The sequence below is a fragment of the Rhea pennata genome, chromosome 5, assembly GCF_028389875.1.
Source record: "Rhea pennata isolate bPtePen1 chromosome 5, bPtePen1.pri, whole genome shotgun sequence".
Classification (NCBI taxonomy): domain Eukaryota; kingdom Metazoa; phylum Chordata; class Aves; order Rheiformes; family Rheidae; genus Rhea; species Rhea pennata.
Genome location: NC_084667.1, coordinates 14,583,479 through 14,609,326, shown reverse-complemented (window position 1 = coordinate 14,609,326; position 25,848 = coordinate 14,583,479). Strand labels below are relative to the sequence as shown.

The 25,848-nt window shown below is 40.0% G+C and overlaps 1 protein-coding gene across 8 annotated transcripts in view; it reads left to right on the top strand.

The window, feature by feature from the left end:
• The window catches only part of DPF3 (double PHD fingers 3), a 172,604-nt gene that overhangs the window by 86,806 nt on the left and 59,950 nt on the right, over window positions 1–25,848 (top strand). For all 8 annotated transcript variants that reach the window (XR_009958447.1, XR_009958446.1, XR_009958445.1 and 5 more), the window contains one exon: window positions 22,566–22,693. Coding sequence is in view for 5 of the 8 variants with exons in the window: in XM_062576111.1 (XP_062432095.1) it covers window positions 22,566–22,693 (128 nt within the window). In the remaining 3 variants the exon portion in view is untranslated. The remainder of the gene's footprint in view (window positions 1–22,565; window positions 22,694–25,848) is intronic.

The window sequence follows — 25,848 nt, the reverse complement described above, 5'->3', positions numbered from 1 at the left end:
AATTTCTATCTAGTGATTAACTTTTCTTACAAGTTACACCACAAAATAATTTCTCTCCATCTGTGAATATCCAAAACAGAGTCACTAGCTGAAAAAGAGATTTTTTTCCTCCACTGGCTTAAAAGAATAAAACCTATGGAAAACATTGGAACTCCATTTAAAAGTAACTTTTGACAATTCTGAGAAAAATGTAGTTTATTTTATTTGCAACATGGGCAGCAGAAGTCCTGTATGTTTTTCAGGGCCTACTGTAGTGAAGCCTAGTAGGTGAACCTAGGAATCTCATTTTCTGCCTACCTCATGTTGACCTCTTTATTCCTTAGTTAAACATGAGGTGACTATGTGGAGCACAGATATGGCAACTTAAGATCCCCAGAGAAGCACAGGGATGAGGAATAAAAGATATCTCAAGTAAACTTCGAAGAAATTATGGTTTCACTATGCTTGGGTCTTGGATGTCCTACTAATGGTTTAGAGCCATTCTCAGCAACTATCTAGAGTTTGCTATGCTTGTGCTACGTTAATATGTGGGTAGCTGATTTTTATACAGGAGACTGTTGAACTGCTTATACATGAGTACTACAATATATTCAAGCAGTGCAATTCTATAGTATCAAATTCAGGCTAAACCTTGGTTTTATTATGTTTTATTAATTATTCGGAAGGACTTCTACTAATATTGCCAATGTAACAGATAGAAGGAGATCTTAGCTACAAAAGGTTTCCATCCAGCAGTCAGTGGGATCAGTATAGGTGGGTGTGAATACTTTCTTGGATTGCATCTGAGCTTTTGTGTGGCTTGTTGTAGAGGTAAGTTGGGACTTTTGCATGATTTGGGAGATTCATAGACCTAGAATTTTTGGGGAGATAAATTATAGCTAATTGGCAGCTGGTCAGTAAGTAGAATCAAACTGTTGTGTTGTGAGCAGAGAAACAATCCAAGAATATAATAAATCATTTAGTAATAATATAGTATTTATAGTTATAACTTATGTTTGCAGTGTTGGCACCTTGAAGCTGTAGGTAGCAAAGTGCATGGCCCAGCTCAGGGAGTGAGAATCTCATGCATAGTAATACCAAAACCTGATGAAAAAAATAAACATGTTCCAACACAATCTCCTCTTTTTGTAAAGTGAAAATGCACTACAATGTTTTTCTTGGGTCAGTTTCTGCTTCTTAATAGCTTAATAGGGATGCTTTTATTGTCTAGGTCTGTTGCTCTTTTTTTTGAGGTGTTTTGTTTTAAGAATAGCTACAGCCAAAGCTGTGAAGATCAGGACACTGGAATAGAAGTTGCTGATGCAGCCTTGGAATGTCCATTGACTTCTGCCATTGTACTCTGAGTTAAGTGCGTGGATTGTCCTGGCAAAATTATTTGATCAAGGATATAGAAATTAGCATGTTAATTTAATTTCTAAGCATCCTCTGTCCCATCCAGTAGATATGTGGTAGAAATACAGTATTGCCAAAGCTTACTTAAAATAGCTGCTTCAGTGACGATACAGACGATACAATATTATTACTAGGCCCTTATGAATTATACACAGTATTCCTGTTATTTAGTTACACATAGGCTGGTCTTCATCTTTCAGTGGTACATTCATATCATATCTTCAGAACCAATCATTGTGGCTCAATAGCAGCCAAATTTTCAGCGCTGTAATGGATTCAGGCTATTACATGAGTCACTAGAGTATAGCAACCAAGACACCTATGAACGGTGTTGTAGATCTGAAATAAATACCCAATCATGGGCTACATTGATGTACATTGATATGTTGATGTATTAGTAATACTGTGATTTTCTAGGTACACGATGATAAATTTATTAGGTGTTAATACTCTCATAGTATTCGTAAGGCTAGTTGTATATTTTGTTCTGTGCCACCAAGTATGGGTAAGCCTGATTCCCTGCAAAATTGGGGAGTGGTATTTGCATGGCACTTAAGTGGGGAGAGATGGAGGGACAGGACGCAAGGCATACTTCCACACTCCTCAACTGGGTCTTCTCCTTCTGCCCAGTAAAAGGGCCTGAGCATGGGAAGTCTGTGAGTCTGGGAAGGGGAGTGGGTGAGGCAGAGGACTGGGCTGAACTGGGTAGTCTTATTATTCCAGAGGAACAGGAGGATATCTGAGCAGCTGGAAGATAAGGGTTAAAAATTGAAGAAATGTTCTTGATTACACCCAAAGTCCCTTCAAGTCTTAATTATTCCTTGTCCAAAATGTTTTTGTTTTTGTGGTACTGGGTGATACTATAATTCTGTGTTGGGTCAGGTGTCAACATTGTGGAAATAGTATTAACCACAGTAAATCCTGCTGACAGTCAGGGTATTACACAAGCTTTGCAGCTATGTAGATGAGAGCAAATAGGGTGCTTATGGCCAAAAACTCTGGTGGAATTTAAATTGGTAGTGTCCTACTTCAGTGCTACAAGATGGCTAAAAATAGATAGATTCATACCTACACACATACAGACATACACAGACCTTTGAAGAATTTCATGTGCTATGTAAGTATAAAGAATCTGCCTGGAAAGTTCTTGTCTCAGTTCATTACTGTCCTTTGATTTTGGACTGAAATCCAACAGTGAGAGCTCACAGCTGGCGGCCTTCCTACCCATTTGGTGGGTGTGGAGGACAGTTTGTGTGTGCTGTTATTCTGGTGAGAATGAGCTGGTGTGTTGTGCTAGTGTATGTCTTATTACTTATCTCTGGGCAGTCTCGTGTTTAGCTGAACTGTAGAAAATGGTTTTCTTTTACCAGCTGTTGAAGAGGTAGAAATAGCTAAAAAGTATTTTTTAGTTGCAGTGATGGACTTGGATGGAATTCTTTAAAGTAAATACTGCTACCAGCTTTTTAGATGCCACTTAAGCAATGCCTTACCTCTTAAAAAATCTGACATGTGGGATATACCCCTGTGAGTGTGTTTGGGAATGAATGAACTGAGTCTTTACGGATAACCTGTTACTTCTTTCAAGCATCTCAATATACCTTGTGGATACTATGTCTCATTGTATAAGATGCTGTGTTTCTCCTAGTAAGTGATGAGTGTCCCCAGCTCTTGTGGACCAGCTCAGCAGATCTGGGGAAGTCAATGCTCTTTAAAATGGGGCATTTTACCAGGAAGTTAAAAAGCAAAGGGCAGAATTATCATTAGTATCACTTATTGTATGACAACATCTAGACGTTCAAGCAACATGTTACACCACCATCATGGAGATGTTGTACAGGCTTTTTATATGAGCTCTTACAATCCAAACATACAAAATATACAAAAGAAGTATTTTTATTACAACATGGACAAATGAGCCACAGAGATAATAAATTACTTGGACGAAGGTCCAACAGGGGATATGTGGTAGAGCTGAACACAGAAAAAACTCAGTTCTCCTAAGTTCCGTCTTCTTTTTTCTTTCTCTTGTTGACATGTCTAATGTCACTCAAAAGTATTTGAGCCTAAAAATAATTCAAAACACTAATTTCATGAGAATTTCCTTTTAGCATTTTTCACAGGCCAGTTGATATTGACTAGTTTCACTTTTAATTCCAATCATTCTCTCCATAATCACACTTTAGTTCTTGTGCAGTACTACAAGACAGTAGTGTTTCATTATGCACACTGGAAGAAAAGATGAATTTTTTTATTAATAAGAATTTTTGCTACTATTTAAATGAATGGAAACCTCTCTGTAATTAAAGGCAGAACTAGTTTCCTGTTATATTATAAACTCTAGCTGTGATCCCCCTCTAAAATTTGCTAACAAGTTTATATTAGTTTTAAAATTGGGAAGACAATTCTGGTGCCAAATAAAAAAATACTTCCGTAAAATTTAGATGAATTGGATAGGACATTCTCAAATGGAACTATAATATCAATACATCAGTCCTTCAGACTTATGATGGGTTTGCAGATGTGATTTTACCAAAGTTACTTTTGTGTAGAGCTTATTTTATTTTTTTTAACCATCCATGGATTTTATAAAAATTTGCTATGATGAAACCTAAATTTGGGGCAGATGTGATTTGACAGCAAGCAGATAGGAGACTGTTGTTCTGTGCTGACTTGATCTAGATCTCACCTATAAGTTGGACTTTCACAGCCTGTTAACAGGCTTCTGTGTCATATGCTGTATTCCCTCGAAAATCTTGAAATTAAAAAGTTTTTTTGATAATCTGCTTATTATTCAGGTGCTTCTGCATTTTTAAGTACTTTAGCTTTTAAAAAATTCCTCCTCATCTTTTACAATATATTCTCCAGTACTTCAAAATATCATGGCTATTAGGTTTCTTTTCTCCCATTTTCACAGAATAATCCCTGATTCCACCTGCCAGGTGTTTAGCTGTGATAGGATTGGAAAAGGGCTCTGCTCCGTGCGTGTCTGCTTTCGTAGTCAGGCATCTGCGCGAATAGCTGCTGCTGCAAGGCCAGCAGAGGGAGCAGTGAATAATGTGATTTTTGTAAGAGCAGGGTCTGACTCTGCTTCACATTAACTGAAGTAAGTGAGGAATTACCTTTGCAGGAATGCATGGAACTATATGGGTGTTGAAGCTAAGGTAAGAGAGGGATCAAGCCTGCTGCATGAGTTAACTTTTTAGTAGATTTTTTTTTCCTGTGGCAAGAATAGCCTATTTTTAAAACACTATTCCTCAGAAATGGGATTTGATTTTGGTCAGTTATGCCAAACCTACTGTTCTCTAGTGTATTTAGCTCAAATGGTAGGCAAATAGTAGGTCAGATATCAAACAACTCAAGCTCATAGAGGGTGGACAGTGCTGAGTTTCATATCTGAAGAAGTGCAAAACTCTTGTTAAAGAATTTTACTGAGCAGTTCCCACATGGATCTGTAGTTTCTGGTTGAAATAGAGCAGATCTCATTTTTGCTTGCTCCTGTCAACCTTTCTTTTTTGGCATTTCATGGATAAGAAAACAAAAAATATTTAACCTTTTGTGAGGGGAAGAGTGGATGAGCTTTAGTTCTCATATGATGTGTTAGAGTGCACAATATCTGTCCGGTGGCCCTGCTGAAGTCTGAAGTTGTTGTATCTTCTACACATATGTTACATTTCTGTATAACTTTGGAACAAAAAGGAGCTTTACAGTGTGAATCCAAATCTGGGAGCAGGGATACTGGAAGCTTTTTGTTTTGTTTTGTTTTGTTTTTGATTTAATTAGTGCTTTCAATGGGTAAGAAAAAGGGAACATTTAGCCTGACTTTAGGAATCCCTAAACACCCCAACTCTTTTTTTCCTATTATTCCTTTAGCAAACTGGAAACCTCTCATAAGAATAGGCAGAAGTTTCATTTTTTTTAAATCAGCACTGGCTTTTATTTAAACTAAAGTAAATACTGATTTCTGCTTGGGCCTATTTTCATGCTTTTTATCCACCAGAGTACCTAAGTATTGGCCTAAACTTGAGTAAGTGTTTAAAGTAGGTGTTCATTCATCAAATAAGCCTGCAGTTTACTGTTGACTCCATCAGTGCCGTTGAATAAAAACAGTAGGCTTCAATTTTCCACTAATCTTGTCTTCAGACTGTAGACAGCAGGGCATAGCACCACAGGAGAGATACTGCTGTATGGCCTTTACACATCCAGCCATGACTCAGGTTAGAAGCAGTGACTTTCCGTCGCCAAAAGAGTCAGTGTGGGACTGCCTTGTGAATCTGCTCCTTCCTCTTACGGTGGTGAATAGCCAAGACTCCACCCCATCCCATCCACCACCCTTAAATCCCTCCTACGATGAGGACCCTTGCCACTCCAAATCTCTTACCAGATAAAGTTTGCTTTCCTTTTTTACATGGCATTAAGGAGACCAGAGAAGCTGTCCCCCTATACATGCATTCACTGACACGGAATCAAACTGTAGAAGTTCTACACTGAAATGACTTTGTCCCACTGCCAGTCTGCTTGAGAAGTGCCAGCCTCTGCATTTGGTGTTCTGGCACACTATCATGTACTTGTATCACTTGTTCCCCCTACAGGACTACACAGCTGCAAGGACAATGGAAAATCTCTTTTTCTCTCAACTTCTCAATCTATAAAATGGAGGTGCCAAAACATTTATCTAACTTGTCTGTCTCAGAGAAGTGCCTAAGAGTTATGTAGCAGATGTTTGCATAGAGCCTGGGAGGGGTAGGGGAGATCTTAAATAGAAAGGAAGGTATGAATAAAGTATGCCACTTGCCAAGCCTTTCAAATGCCGGTATTAAACATTTTGGCCATCAGCATGTAGCCTTGCAAAATTGTTATGAAAGTCTACCAACTCTGGCACAAAACCAGCTTATGTGTACCATGGTGGTGATGAAAAACAAGTAACTTGTTACACACCCAATAATACTGAAAAAGAGATTTGCCATAGCTGAATGGGTGAGTCAGATTTTGTAAGGCTGGTACAGCAGCATAAACAGTAGAAAGGTAACTCAGGTTTTGCACTGTGCAACTCTTCTTGCTTCCTTTTGGCCACTGATTAACTGGTCTTCTTTTATTTTTCTACATAACTACCATGGCTAACTGGGCTGTGGAAACTTCTCCTTTAAATCATGTACTGTCCTTGCTGGGTATCATTACATGTGATAAGCTGCAAATTCTTCACATTCTAATTCAGCCCAGTAGGTTCAAGGATGTGAGTGAATATGTATTTTGCCAAAATGGGATTTCATGGGTATGGAAATCCAACACACTCATTTCTAGAATGAGCTAATAATAATATTCTATGAATGATCTAGTCAAGAAAACAAAAACAATTTTTTATGACTCCATGGTCATGCTACTGGAATTTACAGGACTAACTTTGTGTAAATTGTTTGTCTTTCATTTGTGGGTTGATCTGGAACAAGTCACTACAAGTATTTAAAATGCACAATTTTAACCTAAGAGCTGTATTGGTTAGCTAAGATTGCTCACATGAATTGCATGGGATGACTCCTGGTCTCTGTGTGGCTGAGCCAGCTTACATAATTAGCAGAAAGCTGCTGGAAGAAGCCACTGTGTTTTGGAACCTCTCTGGGATTTGATCAAAAGCCCATTGAAGTCAGACTCTGCTGGCTGTAGTGATCAGGCTAACACAGAAGTAGCAATTACACAAGATAAGCCAATTTTGGAAAGTGTTATATCTTTACCTTTCTGAGTTGTCCAAGTCTTGTCCTAGAGAATGAGAATGTAGACTGCATGTATAGGCACCCTCATATGCAAGGCAGTATTGCAGAAACCATGCAGCCACACAGAGTGCAATTCCAGTGCAATTGGAATCGTAGTTTCAACTGTATTTAATATATTTGTGAAAAATATATGACTTTTATGATTTATGAGGTTATGGTGACTTTGGAGCCAGCCCATTTTGAAGAATGATTTGGAGCAACTGGATCACTGTTGTAGGTGAATGGAATTCAATGAAGGAATGAGTTGTGCTGATGAACTCATCATAGCTTCTGTAGTGTGGCTGTGGGCTGTCTCTTGGGGCCTCGTTCTACGAGATGTGAGGAAAGCTTGGAGGGCTAAGGCAGTTGGGATGGCATTGCCTTAAAATACCTATGACTGTTTAAATAGGGGCTTGCTTGTGGTCCTACCATCCTTGCTTCGTTATCTATTACATTGTTTTGCTCTTTCACTACTCTTGCTGACTGTGCTTCTGGCCTATGTCTGGCTGGGAGAGATGGGAGGCTGCTTGGAAGCCTCTTTGGGAAGGTCCTTCAGCACATGCCTCTTAAGCTGCCAAGGTCTAACTGTGAATGCAGTGTCTGTCGAAGACATATTGTTCCTGTGGGAGAGGTAAAATGCTGTGGGATTTATTACTTTACTATAAAGTTAATACCACTGTCTGTAAGTAACCATCAGGATTATTTATTTCTGAAATAAAAAGATTGTAATCTTAAAAAGAGAGGAGTAAGCTGAGGTATGGGATTCTCTCTTTAGAAGAAAAGAGTGTTTTGAAAGACTGTTTCAGAGCTCCCTGAATAGGCCTTGAGGGTGTTAGGGGTGGGTTGTCAAAGCAATTCCCTCAAGGCCTGTCAGGAGGGAGCGGTATGGGAAAACCCCTGGGGAAGCACCAGGGGATGATATGCAGGGAACTACTTGAACTTGACAATTTTGTTTTCCCCAAGGCCCAAATATGCTCTGCAGCAAAGGAGAGGAGCAGCTGGGAAGCATAATCTGCCCTTTAGAAGTCTTCAACTAGAGCTGAACCTGAGCAGCTTTGCTGGTGAGCCTCCTGGCACTTATAGTATAGCCAGTACCATTTCCTTAAATCAAAGAACCTGTGTTGGCAAAAGGATTCTTGTGGAGCACAAGAATAGTTTAGATGCAAGGACTAGACGCAAGATTCTAGGTAATTTGTCATTTTTTATCTAATGCACTGCATCTGTTTTGTATGTTCACGTGAGTAATTCTTGGAGTTTATTGGTAATCATGTGAACAAGGGTTTATAGGATCAGGTTCCCAGGGCTTTGTCTTCTAAGATGCCAAGCTGTCTAGTCCCAGACAGGGAAAGCACCTGAGCTTCAACTTTAAGAATATCAGTGATCTTTTTGAAATTAATGGGACTAGTCACATTCTTCAAATTAAATTTATATATAAAGTACTTGGTTGGACCAGCCTTGCAGGTTTGGTACTTAACATCCAGCAAGATAGAGCCCAGTAAAATCACAGTGTTACTAGATCAACGATGTAATATACCCTACACACTCTTTTATGTAAGAAAATATTGACAAAAAATAGCAGAGATTATGGAATGCCATTGCATTCAAAATATGATCTTTTACTTATATTCAATTTTATTGTTCTCCTGGTAACTGGCAAATGAAATTGTTTTGTAGTCTGAAATATTATAACATTTATAGCAGGTGATATTTTTCCAGTGCATAATACAAAGAAAAGAGCAATAAATGTTAATATTAAGTCCAATCTGATATGTTACAAGCCAGGCTTTACAGATTTGCTGAGAGTAGAATGAACAACGTGATAGCTTCCTCTCCCACATCCCTGTACCTCCACCACCTTCCCTGGTGGATGTTTTCAATCTGTCATTCCCATTCTCTGGGGTAAACATTTTACAGCCTCATAATCATCTTACGCCTGACAGATATTAAGTATGTTTTTACTGGATTACAATTCATTTCAATATTCCCTGCATTTTGCATTTGATTGCCTAATAAAATACTGGTATTTTTTGCTTCAGAATTCAGACACCACTAGTATTTGCCTTGGAGTCCAATCCCAACAGTAAACTCCTTGGGGGAAGGAGGGCCACTGCAATGTGCATTTCGAGGGGAATGAAGAATAGCATACATGTATGGCATGTTTATACATCCTCTTCCAGACCAGGTATCTCAATTAGGATGCACTTAGAGCATTAGTCCTCTTAACCAAACAAAACAGTTTAGGTCCAGGTCCTCTGTTGTTTTATGTGGATATTGTTCTATTGAAGACTATAGAGAGCAGCAGTTTCCATCAGCTAAAGAGCTGGTTCTTGATGTAGGTGAAAAGATGAAAACTTTATTCCTTCTGATGGAAATGATGTACTTCTGAATGTATGTAATTGCTCCCAGGATGCACAGGTAGATGCCCTAGAAACATCTATGTTATGATTAATATCCTATGCATGTCCTACAAAGCTGTACAGAAAATCCTTCTGTTGTTGGCCTAGAATAAACAATGTTGCATAATGGGAATAAAAGCCAAAGTTTCAGAGTTGGATCATGCAGTTAGAGTGCTAAAACTGCATTTAAGCACTTTACGCATGTGATTCATATCTTAGTCTTTTAAAGAGATGCTGAATGCTTATGTCTTCTCTTGATTTCCTTGATACAATGTCTGTGAATGACAGTTACAGATATGTGCTATTCTGACAAAAGTCAAGCTCATAGCTGTAGGAATTTCTGCAGTGATGCTGCATTTGTAAATGATGTTATGAGTGCATCTGCCTTATAATGCTCGTTGCCTAAGTGAGGTAGCAGCATGGCTGGAGAACTGGAAGCACAGAGGCTGCATCTGTGAGCAATGCTACAGACCAGGACAGTATCAGCAAACAAAGACACTATTAACTAAATAGAAAGGAGTTGGGATTAAGTGCTTTGTGCCTCGGAAGCTGCTATACTAGGGATGGCACTGTAAATATATTTACAGAATATACTTCCATGGAGCTTTCTTTTAGTATTTGGATGAACAAAATAAAAATACTAACCTCTCTGTGCTAAAGATGCTGCTGCTAATACATCTGAACTCTCAGCAAGTGCTACAAATGGAACCAGAGTGCATCCAACTTTTTTGTTTTGCCTTTCAATCCTGAATCTTAATTAGTTCCCTACTGCTTTAGTACATGCACAACATTCTAATAGTCATAAGGACTTACTCCATTCCGTGTTGCCATTTCCACAATGTGCTCTTTCATATCAGTAGCAATGCCTCCCCCCCCCCACCACCACCACACGCACACACCTTGGTTTAGGAATAGCGTAAAGGAAACTAAATAGCCAAGCATGTAGCTGTAGATTGATGAGGTTGTCACACCATTCTCTTCACCGTTTTCTTCCGACCTGCACTGTGTTCTAATAGATGGATGATTGCTGGGGGAGGGAGAGAGTTAGCAAATCCCACAGCCAGATGTTCAGGGCTGGACAGAGCGACCTTCTCCAGGAACCCGGAGGAGTAGAACTGTGTCCTTTTGAGGAAGAAGGACACTCAGGTGCCTCCGGCTGCCTGTGCTTATCTCTCTTTTTAAAAGGAGCACAAATGGGCTCAGTATGGCTGCAAGGATGGATGTTTCTCCATGCATCGGGGGAAATGACCAGTCATCCGTCTCTTCACTGTGGAGTCTGCCTGCAGCCATCAATCTTGTAGCCCAGCACAGCAGCTCCTTTGGCTTAGTTTGGCTCAACGTTAGATGAACAAAGGAAAATGAAAGCTGAACAGGGAGAAAGGAGAGAAGAGCAAATAATTCTCTATTTCACTTTCTTTCTCCCTTGCATGGCTAGCTCTCCCTCTCCCCCATTATCATCTATTTTCACTGTATTTTGTAAGGTGAGGAGAAGGTCTAGAATGTACATTTTTAGGATGTAGCAGTTTACAGTGTTTCTCTGTTTGCAGAGAGGAGAAAGGAGAGAGATGCTGAAAGGGCATAATTCAAGGCCCAAAGCTTCCACATTTCTCACTTTTGTGTGGCAGTTTTCAGAACAAGTTTAGCTGCAGTAGAAGGAAGGAAAAGGAATGCCTTGCCTCCATCTTGCTATTTTTCTACTCTGTTCTTCCTTAATTCCTTCCTTAATGTCCCTGTAGTGTTTTCAGGTGTTTACTTCATCTCTTCATTACTGTTCTGCTGTAGAAGCAGTAAGTAGAGCCAAATGATGAGGTTATCTGGATGGAGGTACGTACCGATGTCCTCTGTGGATCAGAGTACATCATATGTACTCTGTTGGCAGCTCTTGTGAGAAAAACACGAGCTCACTTGAATCAAGCCTGCTTGATACAACAATGTTGGGACTGCACAGACTTTGCACAAACCACTCAAGGTCATCCAGCTACCGTGGTCCATACTGTGACTGGAGGTCATGCTAGTATCTTCCTTGCAGTTGGTATGCAGTCCATCAGAATCAACAATGTTCAGACATTATAAACTTAGCACACTGAATGAGCTGGACCACTTTTGCCTGAAATCATCTGATTTGGTGTATTTGAGTCAGGCTGGAAGGAAAAGAGGTGTGTGTATTCAGTTCCTGTGCTGGACTTCCAGAGCTAGGGTCTGCTGTTTTCCGGGGTGAGTTGTAATGTGATTACTTAGTTGGTTTTCTTCTAAAAAGCCTCTGAATGTTTTACTGGAACATGTTTAGCTTATTTTCTAGAGGGCTGATTTAGTGATAGCATTGTTGCATTTAAGCCTAGTAGCACTGCCCAGTGTGGTATTTAACTGATGTATTTAATAAATGTGAGATCACATTTACTTCTTAATTTTTCTGGATAACCTCAATGATCTAAGCATCAGGTCTGAAAGAGTCAGGCTACCCAGAGGACTGTGGTAGGAGATTTCTGTCTCCTACTTTTTCCTGTAGACAAGAATTCAAATCTTCTAGGCATTCGCAGGGCCATGTAATGAAGGTTATTAGGAGTTTTGAGGCCCAGCTGAGCACTGAGATAAAGCAAGGGAACTCTGTATAAGCAGATACTGTACACAGAGATGTGTCTGAGGAGTCTTTACCTGCCTTCAACACAAAAATTGCCATCTGGAGTGGATTGGCTTATGCCAAGATGGGCAAAATTTATGCCTTCATGGGTTTAAAAGACTGTTTTGCAGTTTGTGCTGAGATTTTGTGTCTTCATCCTAAACCTAAAGTATAAACCCTCAAGGAAACATTTGTTTTGTTAAAACTAGTCTCGCTTCTCTCCCACATCCTACTTGCACTGGTTTTATGAGGTGGACATGACACCTTCCTGGGTGGGGATATGCAGGGAGATCTTAGACAGTCTTTCTTTCATGTTTTCTTTACAGAAATAGAGAGCATCATTTTCCAGGCTATGTATTTAATTGTGCAGCTTTTGAATGAATGGTCGTATCTTCTGGTGCTACCCATTTCACCTCCCTGCAAATTTCGAAAAAGATAAATCTTGTTCATGTCATTATGAGACAGCCCAGATGGCACATTTGTGTCTTAGGATGCCCTCTGGCCGGCCTTTTGGTGCCCATTCCAGTGGCTTTGAAGGTCACCTTGTTTACACCTTGCCTTTCCCCCCTCCCTATTCAGAGTCTTGCTGAGCCTGCAGGCTGGGCTTCACCATCTGCATTTTCTCTGGTGCCATTAATCTTCCTGTTTACCAATCTGTTATTAATTCTAGAGTTCACCTTTTTGTCTAAACGTTTTATAGGCCTCTTGGAATTTCTTGCCTTTTTGTGGCAACAGATCTGAGCATCTCAGCAGATGATTTGCTTTGTTCTTTCCCATTTCTGAAAGGATACCTACTAGCATCTCTTGCCATGTTTCTGTTAGAAGCTTTCCTTATAATAACATTTTTCAACAATATAGCTTCTTCTGTCAGATGCATCTTACCAGTATGAGTAAATATTATCCTCACTCCTTGGAATTTGTGAACTGGCCTCTGAAATCTGACATTTATGAAAATTGCGTCGCATTTTCAGTGTTTTTCTTGGCTAGAAAAAGAATGTTTTTAAACCTGGCTTTGCAAGAACATGTAAGAACACCTTGCATTTGGTGCATTTTATTTGAAGATCTGAATGCCTTTGAATATTAAACGTGCCTTACCAAGCCCTAGAGGATAGATGAAGACTATCTTCATTAGACAGACGATGAAAACACACAGAGGGTACCTTTGCTGGAGTTTGGCCCAAGATCACATAGTGAAGTTGTAGCAATGCCCGGGGCAGAGTCTAGGATGATTGCTTCTCATCCCTTGTTAAAATCACCAGTCACTTTGCTGTGGCCTTTCTGTTCTTCAGTGGTTTATGCAGGTTTGATATTTACTGAGCCATGGGTGCTGAACCACTCTGCTTGGCGCAGCTGACTTGTGACTTGTTCAGACTCAGTGCGAGGCAAGTGTGTCTATCCTACTTCTCAGGCCTGCATGGGGACTACAGTCCTTGAGTGGGAGCTTTGCAGAGAGGGATGCAGGATCAGATCCAGGCCACCTGGAATCTGGCTGAGCAGAGCTGCATCCATGCTGATGCCTTCAGAGCTGACTGGGTGTCTCTGCTTGCTCCATAGTGCTTTAGGTTTCAGAAGGGCCTCATTAGCTGAGTGCAGCATCGTGTGAACATATGGAGCCAGCTCGAGCAAATAACCCCCCTGAAATATGAAGCATGAGAAAGCACAGTGCAGGCTCCCAACGATCTTTGCAGGACTCAGATTGGCTCTGGCAGGTTTATCAGCTCTGGCTCAGTGCTGGCTCTGCTAGGCCCAGTCTGAATTAATTTAGATGCTTGTGCACTGCAGTTCAGAGATAATTGCATTACACAGATTTTTCTATTACTAGAGGTGTCCCCCTGCACTGCCTTGGATGCGGGAGAGGAAAAGCTATGCAGAATCTCCCAGAATTTGTAACGGGGTTACAGAATGGCTGGTTTTATGCATGATTTGGTGCTGTCATATACAGGAACAGGGCATTTGATTGCAGTGGATGTCTGCTCTCTGTTAGTGTTTGTGGATCTTGCCCAGCATGGGAGTGACTGGTGTTTGCTGATGTTTGTTGTCTTGTTGCCAGACAATAATCAGGTACTGGTTCTTCTGATGGGTCAGTAAACCTGTGTGGCTGTGCATATATCTGTGTGACCACTTGCAGATAGGTTGAACAAATTATTCTCTTACTCTAAACAAGCCAGAAACATGTTAGGGTGATGCAAAGCCCAAAGGAATAGACTTTCTACTCAAAAACTTTCTCTAAATTGTAGCAGTTACCCAGTGTCTGTTCGTTGGCAGTGTCTGCAGCAGTTGTGTGACCTGATGGTGCAAAAGGCCTGTTTGCAGTGTGAACCCATTTAGAACGCAAATGCAAGAGCAACCATGAACACAAATGAGTGCTAGAATAATGTTATTGAAGGGAAATACTCCTTTTGATTTGAGCCCTGAGGGTAGTTATATGATCCAGCATTTAGGCTGATATTGTAATTTGGCAGTCTTTGAAAAGCTGGTACAGTGTATTATATGTGACAATGATTTATATCTGTGCTGAGAAGTAAATCTGTAAAGAACTTGCAAGAGACAACCAACAGGAGGGCTGTTTTTTTTATTGTGAGATTTTATAGAGGCATTCTAGTCTTCCAAAGAAATACGGCTGCTTGTAAAGTCCACATTTTGATGATGGGCTAAACTAAACAATGCTTAACCTTATGTCTGAGAACCTGTACTGTGTTCTGCAGCCTTATTTCTCCCTCCTGTTGTGTTGTAACATCCTGGGAAGTATGTTAGGTGGGTGCTGGCAGAATATTTCCATTGGATTCTGGTCTTTAAGACTTGTCCTGGGTTTTTTTTGCATTTTATGCCGACATTGCAAAGTGAAAGTGTGCAATTCCCCCATAATCACAGATCATTGCTTCCTCTTTTTTTCTCTGTCTACACCCTTTTTTTTACTTCCTTGCCCACCCTCCACTGCTTCTGCCTTACCATGAGGCTAGCAGCTTTGCAGGAAAATGTAGTAGGGAGACATGAGGATTTTCCACTCTTCCAGTGCAAATCTCAGTACACTGGGGCAGTACTGAGAGTCTATCTCAGTAGACTCTAAAATTTTCAGTGAGTATTAATGAGATCCAGTGGCTTTAGTCTGCTGCATGTTGTGGGCACAGAGCAGAGCAGTGCTCTGACCCCTGAAGAGGAGTTTTCACTTTGTGGAGAACAGCCTTCCAAACTCTTCTATCCACAGAAGGTGATTTGTTTCCGAGGAAACAAATTCCCTCTTTCTTGCAAGTGGGCTTGGTTCTAAAACAGTTTTATCATTCTCATTGGCTTGATTCGTGTTCACATCATGGCCCTATTTACCTTGAGACCTTGAGATAATATACTATTATTAAGATTACCGTACAATGGTATACATGAGATTTGAGGATGGAATTGGAGGAGGAGACAAAAAGGTTCCTGGAGTAACCTTTCAATCTCCAGTAGAGCCGTTGCTTTACTGCATCTCATTTGGGTTAAAAATAAAGCGCATTTGATGCTTGCTAGTCTCTAGGGGCATTTGTTTGGCTTTATGGACCCATCGTGAGAGTCTGTGTTAACAGTAGTCTAGTCCCAAGGGAGGCCCAGAGCTTGGGTGGCAGGATGTTCTGTGGGTCAAGGTTGGAAAGAATTATAAATATAGAACTGGCACTGAAGAGATTGCAACATACAGGTGCTGAATTGTGGTAACGTGGAGAGGACAGGCTGGGATAGCAGGACTGTGGCAGGTCAGGATTAGAGCATAATGGCAACAACATGAGCATCTGCTCCTGGGATAACAGGAGAAGCTGCAATGAAAGAAGTGTTTTGGAGATCCAGATCTGCAAGAGGAGTGAAAGTCAGTACCGCACTGTGCTGGCAGAGGTATATTTAGAAAAAAAGCTTGCAGAACCCTACCTTTAGCATTCCGGGTTCTGGTCGCTGCTGGGAATGCATCCATTCCAAGAACAACAGCAAACTGCTATACTGGCCATGAATGTAGCAAGCACGCAAGCTAAGGAGAATCTGGTTTTGCACACACTGAAAAGCTACCAAACCCAGCTATTCAACATAAAGCATTGTCTCCACTTTCTTTCTTAAGGGATTCTGTCCCCCCTGCCCCCACCCTTTGCACTCTAATACTATATTTGTGCCTTGGAGATGTTGAGATGAGCATATGATGGATGGATGGATGCTGCTTGTCTGGGTTTTTCACCACCATTTCCCCTGGGGCACTCTATCTGCTGGCAGAGAGCACCATCCCAAAAGATGGTATCTTTTGCAAACTCGACAGCTAACAGACAGCTTCTCTCTCTGCATATTTCCCCAAAGAAGAGCAGGCTTAATCTGGTTTTTATATGGCATATTTCATTATAATCTTTTTGACTTCCCATGTTCCCAATACGCCATCATAAATAAAATGCTAGGGGTGGGAACAGCGGAAAAGCTGAGGCTTCACACTCTTGTGACACTGATAGATTCTCATTTTAAACTGTCATGGGATTTAATTGCTTGCTGAGCCACTGCATTGCACTTTCAGACACATCCTGCCACATCCTGTTAATGAGCTTAGTGGCTGCATTTGCTCAGCAGTAGTTCTGTTTGCTGTGAATTAGGTGGCTTTTTTAGACCACCTATATAATTTTAAAGTGATAGTGGTTATTAAGGTAATATCCTTGGATTTATCCATCTTAAACAGCACTTCATGGGCTCTTGATATATAGTTTTCGCGGGCACTTTTTATGTTCCAAAAAAACAGCACCAAGAAACAAAAACACAAGAATCTATGTGCAAAGTCAGTGTTTGTCTAAGAGGGTTTTTGGAAGCCGGGTTGCTTTGGTTTGCATAGTAGCTGTCTCTGGCGTGATAGATCATGCTGGAACTCACCCAATAAGTATCTCTGTTCCCAATTAGAACTGGAAATGGAGCTGCTTACGAGTGCACAGAGATGATGGCTTGGGTGGCAGCTGCTACTGTGGAGATGGAAATGATCCATTATAAAACAAATACATTACATTGTATAGAAAACGGGATGGTTGTTTTTAATTTATGTTTCAAAGAGACATTGAAAAGTTGTTTAGCCTCCAATGCATTGTGAACTAAATGTTTAAGGATGGCAATATGCAGCTATTTTGATGAATCAAAATTCGAAAAAGCCCACCATTTTGTAGGATCTGTGAAAAAGTGATTCTTTTGGAGGCAGCAGTTCAATGAAAAACAGATATTGGAATGACGCTGGCGTGGATTATTGTACGCGTTCTACCACTGCAGTGTAAGGACCTTGATAAATAGAGAGGTTGCTGCACTAAGCTGGTAAACAGAAATAACCATGTTAATTTAATCACTATGAAGGGGACACTGCCAAGTTAAGAAACATAAATTTTAATTATATGTACACACATATATTTGAATTACAAATATAGGTACAATCTTTAGCTGTGACACCAATAATATCTTGGTTTATTAAAACAGGAAGAACTCTTAAATAACATTTCATTTTTTATGGATTATTTTTGTTGATTTAACTCATGTTTTGCTTGTTTCTGACTTTCAATCTTTCCTCTTTCCTATATCTCATATGCTAACCAGGTACTATTGCATTTGGAATATTAATCTAAAGGAAATTTATCTATAAACTTTCTTGAAATTTCTGCTTTTAGAATCAGTAAGCTTTTAGTCATATTACTTTTACTAGTAGTTATTAGCTGTAATGAAGATTTTGTTCTCTGAAATTGCAGTGTCTGAAGAAGGGCTTGTGTTACGAACTAGGAGTTACAGTTAGAAAGAATGAGAACACTTTGTGGATGCTAAATGTTGTTACCTGTATTTAAAAAGGATTTGGATAAGATTCAAGGATTTAATGACCAATAAATTCTACGTGCACATTTGAGGAATTGATTGAAACAGTAATTGGAAGTAAGCAGTAAAACACCTGCAAAAGCATGATATAGGAGGTTCTAACTGCCTTTTTTTTTTCTACAGAGGAAAATCGTGTCTCATTGCTCTCATAAAATTCTCATGATCTCTAAAGGACTAGTAGATAAGGATGTTGATAATTTGCCTAGACTTTCTGAAGAGCTTTAGTATGTCATAGGCTTCCAAAGAGATAGTGTTGTCTTCGATCAAAATTTTTAGAAAAGCAAAGAAGCAAAATTAATTTCCATTATAGAAGTAGGCTAATAGCTGGTGCGACAAGGTCTCACATTCAGTCCACTTTTGCATAACACAGTAAAGAGCGAGGTGGAGAGAGAGAGAGAGAGTGTTGTGAAGTAGGAAGATTTGCGGATGGTACAAAGTTATACAAAGTTCAAGTTGTACAAAGTTCAGAGTAGTCAAGGCCGGAGAGAGCTGTGAGGACCTCCTGGGAGAGGTCTGAGTGTGCTCAGTGAATGGGCAGTGAATGGACGTTTTAATTTGTTGCCTGTATATTAAGCGTTACTTACTGGAAGTTCTTTTCACTGTTACAAGGTTCCTAATTCTCCTCAGTGTGCAGCCGTGGACTTTGTGTTAGGCTGCATAAGTGATAATACTGTGGGTAATATAAAGAAAATTGTAATGTATTTGCTTAAAGGGGATATGTGGCTTCATCTGAAAATATTGGGTACAGTATTGGTCCATCTCAGGAAGATTATTGAAGAATGAGAGGAAGTTCAGAGAGGGGTGACAGGACAAAGCCATATGGAAAAACTCCCACAGGAAGAGTAATAGAAAAAAATGTGATTGTTTATCTTTGAAAGGAGATGAATAAAAAGAAATGACAGATAAGTTTGGTCAGGAACTTCTATTCTCCCTGATTCATAACAAGAACAAAGGGGCAGTCAGTAAAATAAAATGAAAGAGCTGAAGAAAACCTTCAAACCGTAGTTTAACTGTTGAACTCACTTAGGTAGAAAGACATTGAGGGCAAAAACATATCAAAACTGAATAAGAAGTGGGCCATTCTGTGTATTTCCAGAAGAAGCAGATTCAGGATAACTGTTTGGTAGTAATATTGCATTTTTCCATCAGGTCTGACATGTTAGAGATCCGGATGAATTGTAGTATTAGGGTAGGTTATTTTTTGCATTTTTCTCTTCTCCAGCATCTGATCTCATGCAACTGCATAGTGGAGCGTAACAAACATAAAGGCAAAGAGAAGCAAGTATGGGGGCAAAGTTTAATTTCTTTGTTTTGGAAGATCTCTCTCTGGCCTTGCTTGAAGCTTCTGACACTACCTGCTGCCTTTATAAGCAGGACACTGGGTGGAGGGGACCCTGGCCTGCTTCCATACAGCAATTCCAATGGTCTGGGTGAAGCCTTAGTATTTCATGTGAAAACTACTTTTCAGGTATTGAGTTGACTTCTCAATTTCCTTTAGTCCTAAGGGAAAAAATCACTTTTCCAACCTTCCCTGGAAAATCCTGGAGAGTTGCATAGGAAAGAAAACATTAGGGATTTAGCAAAATGAGTTTTGTGAGCCCTGGTAATGTTTAACTATTTCTCTAGGTTAGCTGAACCATCTTTTGGATTTTTAGAGGGTTTTTATCTATGAGGATCCAAAAAGTATTTTGGAAACATTATATGTAGTAGAACATTTTCTTAACAGAAATACTTAATTTCCTGACTCCATTTCTCTATCCTGTATACATACATGCATATATATGTATGTGTGTATACACACACACACACACATATATATGCATCTATGTTTATATAAACAGACTAACCCCTTACCAGGGAGGACTGAATTCATTACAAAGAAGTTATCTTTGGATCTTTGAAGGTTTTATATTGTAAACTGTATGTTGCAAATAAGGTAGTGCCTGCAATTTTCCACTCTCTAGAGCTACTTACTCAGGAAAAAAATGGCCTCTAAAAGGTACTAGAGGATAAGGAAATACAGGAATTTGACAGCAGTTAGCTTAGTACCAGATGGGAGGCAGCTGCCATGAATTTCTGTTCCCCTGATTTCCTGCTTACTATTTTAATTTCTTGGTGGCTCAGTCTCCCTATCAGTAAACTGGGAATAAAAGTGTTACTTACCTTCCACTGGCCTGACGGTAATGTGTCAAAGTTAATAATTAAAAAATACTCTAAGAGTTTTGGATGAAATGTCTCCTGGAGTGCTACTAGTGGGAAGTAGCAACACCATACAAACAAACATATTTTTTAAAGACAGCTGATCTTTTCTGACCTTAAAGCCTACCTTTTCCTCTAACCTAATGTTCAACATCTCTAGAACAAACAAGAAATAGTTTTACTTTCATATAGGCTTCTCTTAACTCCCTTTCCTTGCTCATTCCCTTTTCTAACACATTCATTTGCTGAGTGCATCCGTATCCTGAGACTGGTGTAGCTTGTCACGGTGAAGACGTGTTTTTGTTACTGGTGCCCTTGAGCTTGCTTGAAGCTTCTTCTCTTCTTGCCGAATGTCTGATGACCTGTTGGATTTTGCAGTCCCATAAGGTTCTAAACACAAAACAAATGCCCTTTTGCACCCAGGCAGAGGACTTTGAAACCAAGCCAGCCCACAGTCGGAGTTGATTATGGTGGTTCCTTAGTGACTTTAGGCTTCAGTGTTGTGATTTGCATGCAAATCAAATCTAAAATCCCTTCTTTGTATTGAAATGTCTGGAGTTAGCATCCAGAGAGAGGTACTGTGAGTTCATACATGGAATATCAATCTATATGATTCTCTGTTGACTCTTCTGTCTTAAAAAAGACAAGATCAAGTAAGTACTTACAGATCAAGTAAGGGAGAAATTGGGAAAGGTAGCATAATGGGGAAAGGTGTGCTGAACTTAATGCCAAAACCAGAGGTCTGATTGAATAGAACACCTTGTGATGAGCAGGCGGTTCACTTCACTATTGACCCCGTTCCATTGTATGAGTTGACCTGGAAGTTTCCTTTGAAAATCCCAGTGGTTTGGGTTTTCTGCATGGTTTGTAAATGGAATAGCTTTTGCTGGATTTTTTGCTGGGTTTTCTGTGGTTGTTGGCTGAGCACCGTTCTCACTTTAGAAGACTTGAGCAAGTATGTAGTGGAAGCACTCAACAGGGCCCCTGAACCATTTGTTGGCTTAGAGGTTTTCACATATAGAGCAGATGTATTCCTGGGACACAACTGCACCCAGAAAATAGATTATACTTTACTGTCCTAGGTGGAAGTGTACATTCATTGTTTGAACTGCAGAAGTGATTTGCAACTGTGTCAACACATGAGTTTCTGCTCTGCAGAGCTTACAACTCGTGGTGATGGAAAAGCAGAGAGCTTCAGACAGGCTGGTAAACACAGCACAGCCCTAGGAGAAAAGAAGTGGACAGAGCTGTGAAATCAGAACACCAGATGCTGATTTGTAAGCATCAGTCTTGTACATTATTACTTTATAAATCTGATGGCCTAAAGGAAGGAATTTATTTTAGGAAGGAGGGAGTGCTTGAAAAATCCATACCTTGGCATTGTAAGTTAAGGTGAGGTTCAGGATGTTTCCCTGTCACAAGATTACTCTGAATGAACACCTACACATGTAGGGAAGAGGCCAGGATCTGCAAGGGAGATGGAATTCTTCTCTGAGTGTATTTTAATGTCCTGCTAAAACTAACATGCTATATTTGCCTGCCTGCTGTACTGTATGTCATAATCTAGTGATAGCATTCAGAAAAGGAATTATGCTTTGTTCCTGCATCTGTATGGCAAGTTGCATCAAGCTTCCTCATAAACCCTCATTTTCTTTTGGAGTTGTATGCTCCAGGCCAGCCCCGAGCTAGCGTTTGGTACTTTCTACAATAGCTGACGTTCAATCTGTTTTAGGGGCTAGATTATGCAACTTTTAACTGTGCTGATGAGGTTTCTTCGTTTGTGTAGCCCCATTTGAAACAAATTGAACATTTTATCCAGTCAAAAATGGGTGTCGATATTCAATGAGGATTCAAGACATAACCCTTTCATTTTTTAATTTATAATTCTTAGTAATGGCCCCATATAATAACTTTTCACTTCCCCACGTACGGAACATATCCTGATGCAGGAAAATGCTGTTTGTGGCTGTGCCATATACACTGTACCAGATGCAGTTTTGTGTAATTAAACTGTTTTGCTACTTCAAGAGACCAGATCTTCATATTTACCCTTTCAGTATCTTGGAAAGCCTCGCTTTAGTTCTTTAATTGAAGCATGGGGAGTTTACGTAAAGAAGGACCTTTTCTCATTTTATTCTGTCATGATGCAGTATGTCCAGCCTCTTTTTCCCGTAAGCATACTCAGTGACTGGAAAAGTCCCAGATTTTTATCGAGATAGAAATGAATCCTATAAGGGGACCTTGGAGATTAAAGGAAGAACCTGAAGAACACTCCTTCATGACAGGAATGGGCCTGTCAGTCCTCTACTTGTCATCTCTAGTCAACCTTCTGCTGGTTGACTATCCGAGGGAGGTACATGATGCCTGTGTTTTAATTTGCAGAAGTTGATCTGCCTCTGAAAAAAGATGGCTTCACATCAGAAGGTACAACTCTGGAAGCCTTGCTGCGTGGAGAGGGAATAGAGAAGAAAACAGACACTAAAGAAGAAGACACTATACAGGAAATCCAGGTAAAGGAGATTCCCATGCACTGACAGCAGGGCTGAATTTTACAATTTGTCTGTAAGCCTAGCAGACTTTGTCCTGTGGCAGAACGTTACATCTGTTGATAGTGGCATCGTTCTGCTGTCAAAATGTTATCAAATCGTTGTGCTACATTGTGGTGCTGTACACCTTGTGTACTTTGTACACCTTTCCTGTCACAAGAATCTGGACTGTTTGTGTTCTGCATGGCTTGTGTTTGGAATTTGGAGCAGTATGAGATTATTACATATAAAACTGACAAGCAGAGATGCGTCCAAACCATAAACTAAATTTTAGTGCCTCAAGTTTACACGGAGTCTGGACATGGATTTGAAGTTGGATTCACAGCTGCTGACTGTAAACAAAAGCATGTCATTGCCTTGTCTGTTCTTTCTTATACTTACTAGAAGACCTTCAGGAGGTATACAGACACCACAAATCATTAAAAATATTTTATTGTTAATTATCTCAGATATTACTAGTGATGCAGGTAAGAGAAATAGTCTCTTTCCTAGCATTACAGCTTTGAAAGTTATTTGTGAAGATTCCTTTTCATCTTTTCCTGATTTTAAAAGTAGAAACACAGTTGTGGGCCTGTCATAAAAAGAATACTGCTAATAAAAGGATATTGCCTGTATAAGATCATGCCATTTTATGAAAACATTTCAAATTTATGGAAAAGCAGGGCTGTTCCAGATGAGCAGCAGCAAATCTTTGGTGATGCTAAAATACCATTCTGCTACGAGTCTCAGTGCTTGCTAGTGAGAACCATTGGCAATGGGTAAAACTTAGTGATTTTGGCTGAGATACAAGATGTTGCATCTCTACTTGAAAGAAATAAAAATGTGAGTGGACAGCCTTGTACCAAATGGCACAGAAAAGCATGAGAATCAAATCTACATTACTTGGGGCTCAGTCCTGTTGGTCTGATTGCTAAGGCTCCACTGAAATTTCACACATGTAAGGGCAGTCAGATAGGTCTCCAGTTCCCAGTAACACAGGTAAAGGAGCACTATCGAAGAGGAAGCATCCCATGTTTACAGAGTGGAGGAAAGCTCTGTGTGAGACCCTCTTTGTGTTTACTTCTTCATTAGTGGATCTGTTTATACTTGCTTCCAAGGTCACAAGAAATCGTGGTGCAGCATCTTTATGAGATCGACAAGTGCCTTTGGATGTTGCTGTGCAATCTGAGCTCCCACATTATTCTGGCAGCAGCCCAAGGAAAGAGGCTTTGGAGACAGTGGAACTGACAGAAGTCTTGGCACTTCTGCGTTACAGAGCAGGGAAGGTGTATAACAATGTTCAGAGTTTTCAGCTAAACTGCCCGAGCTGTGACCTGTCATATGGATGCTAGTTTCATCAGAACAGACACAAAAGGCATGTCTTGCTGTTGTTTCTTGTGCAAGCACAGCTTAGCTGGATTCAGTCTATACAACAGTGATTGCTGGAGCCTTTACTAGGGGCCAGCTTTCAACATACACTTTGGTACCTGACACCTAAAGGGTACCTGATCAAAACCTTGTTCAGTGCCTTTTGTCCTTATGATGAGTAAGAGAATACAAATCTCTCTTTTGTTCCTTTGCATGCTCTTCTACATCATACCTTGAAAGGGCCCAGCTTCAAAGGTGTTGAGAGTGAGCAGGTGGAATAGACATAGGTGTAATTCCTGCCTCAGTGCCAGCCACGTAACACCATCTAAACTCACAGTGTGTGTCAGGAGAAGAAGACGTGGTGCTTAGCTGTACTGAAGTGCATTGAGCTGGGAAATTGTTTTAGAAGACAAAATTGGAATAGAAGAGATATTTTGCCCAAAAGGGTAAGGATTGACCCCATTAAATAGCTATACTCATTGGAATCTGTTATGCAGTTGTTTTTTAATGGAGTTGAAGATTTGACTCTGCCGTAAATCCATATTGAAACTATGCCTCCATCATTTGCTAGAAAAAGGCTTTTGACCATGCATCAAAAAGGCTCTGCCACTTCTCTCAAGAATTAGAGCCATTACCCTGGCAGTGTCACCAGATTCACACCTGGTTACCTCTGCTTTTATTAAATTGGTGCTATAATTTAAGCTAGAGAAGGTGGTCTGCAGTATTTCTTTTAAATGCTCTTGGGTACTATTATCGATATAAACTAGTACCTTCCTCCTGCCTAAGATGTGGTTGTGGCCTTCTCTATTATGGAGATACAAGAAAATGTGAAGCACTGTGAAAATGTAAACTCTTATCAGGAAGGCTGCATATTTTCTTACATAGCTTCCTCATGTACAACGCATTCTGGGTGCTCCTGCTTTCTAAGATGAAGCCTGACCAAACTATATAATTGCATAAATTTTGAAGACGCATTTTATGTATGCCGAAATAGAACTTGCTTAACTTCTATATCCTCTAGTATTTAATATGATGTGAAATTAGATTTTGTGATGGTCTGACCCCATTAATAGCCTCTTGAGATTTAAAAATATAAGGTGCAAAAACCAGACAGAGATTGGTTCTCTACCATGTTCTAAAAATTATTTGCGCTTTTTAAAGGGACACTGTCCAGTGTTTGTCTTTAGCTGATAAAATGAGAGTAAACTTGTAGGGCTGGTAGGGCTGGTATTTCAAATTCAAGCTGTTTTTTTTAGTAAAAATTCTGTTTTATTCATTTCTGCAAATCCAGGATTCAGTGCCTGAGGTAGGTAGAAGACAAAGGCACTGTGAGATTTGTTCCTTTTCTCCCTCTACTGAATCTCTTAATAGCTGTTAACTAGAAATTATATAGAAGGGTCAAATACTGAAAAAGATTTAAAACCTCTCTTCCCTTTTTAAGACACTGATTTGAATTTGCTTCATGGCTGGATGTTGTTGTCATTTAAATAGCTGGTGACATGGCAAAAATAGTAGTGATTCCAGACTAGACGCTTAGGAAATGGTGCTCACCTCATAAATGGCAGAAGTGGCTGGGGCTCTGTACCATATTTCCAACGTAGGTACCAAGGATGGAGGGGAGCTCAACAGGACTTCTTTCCACATTAATGTTGTGATAGTTTGTCTTGCCTTTGTCCATACTGTATCTGATTTATGAATGTTTTCAGGGCTGCTAGCCTTGATTTCATTCTCTGGAGATTACATCTGTAAGCTCAAGATGAAAAGGTTGAAAT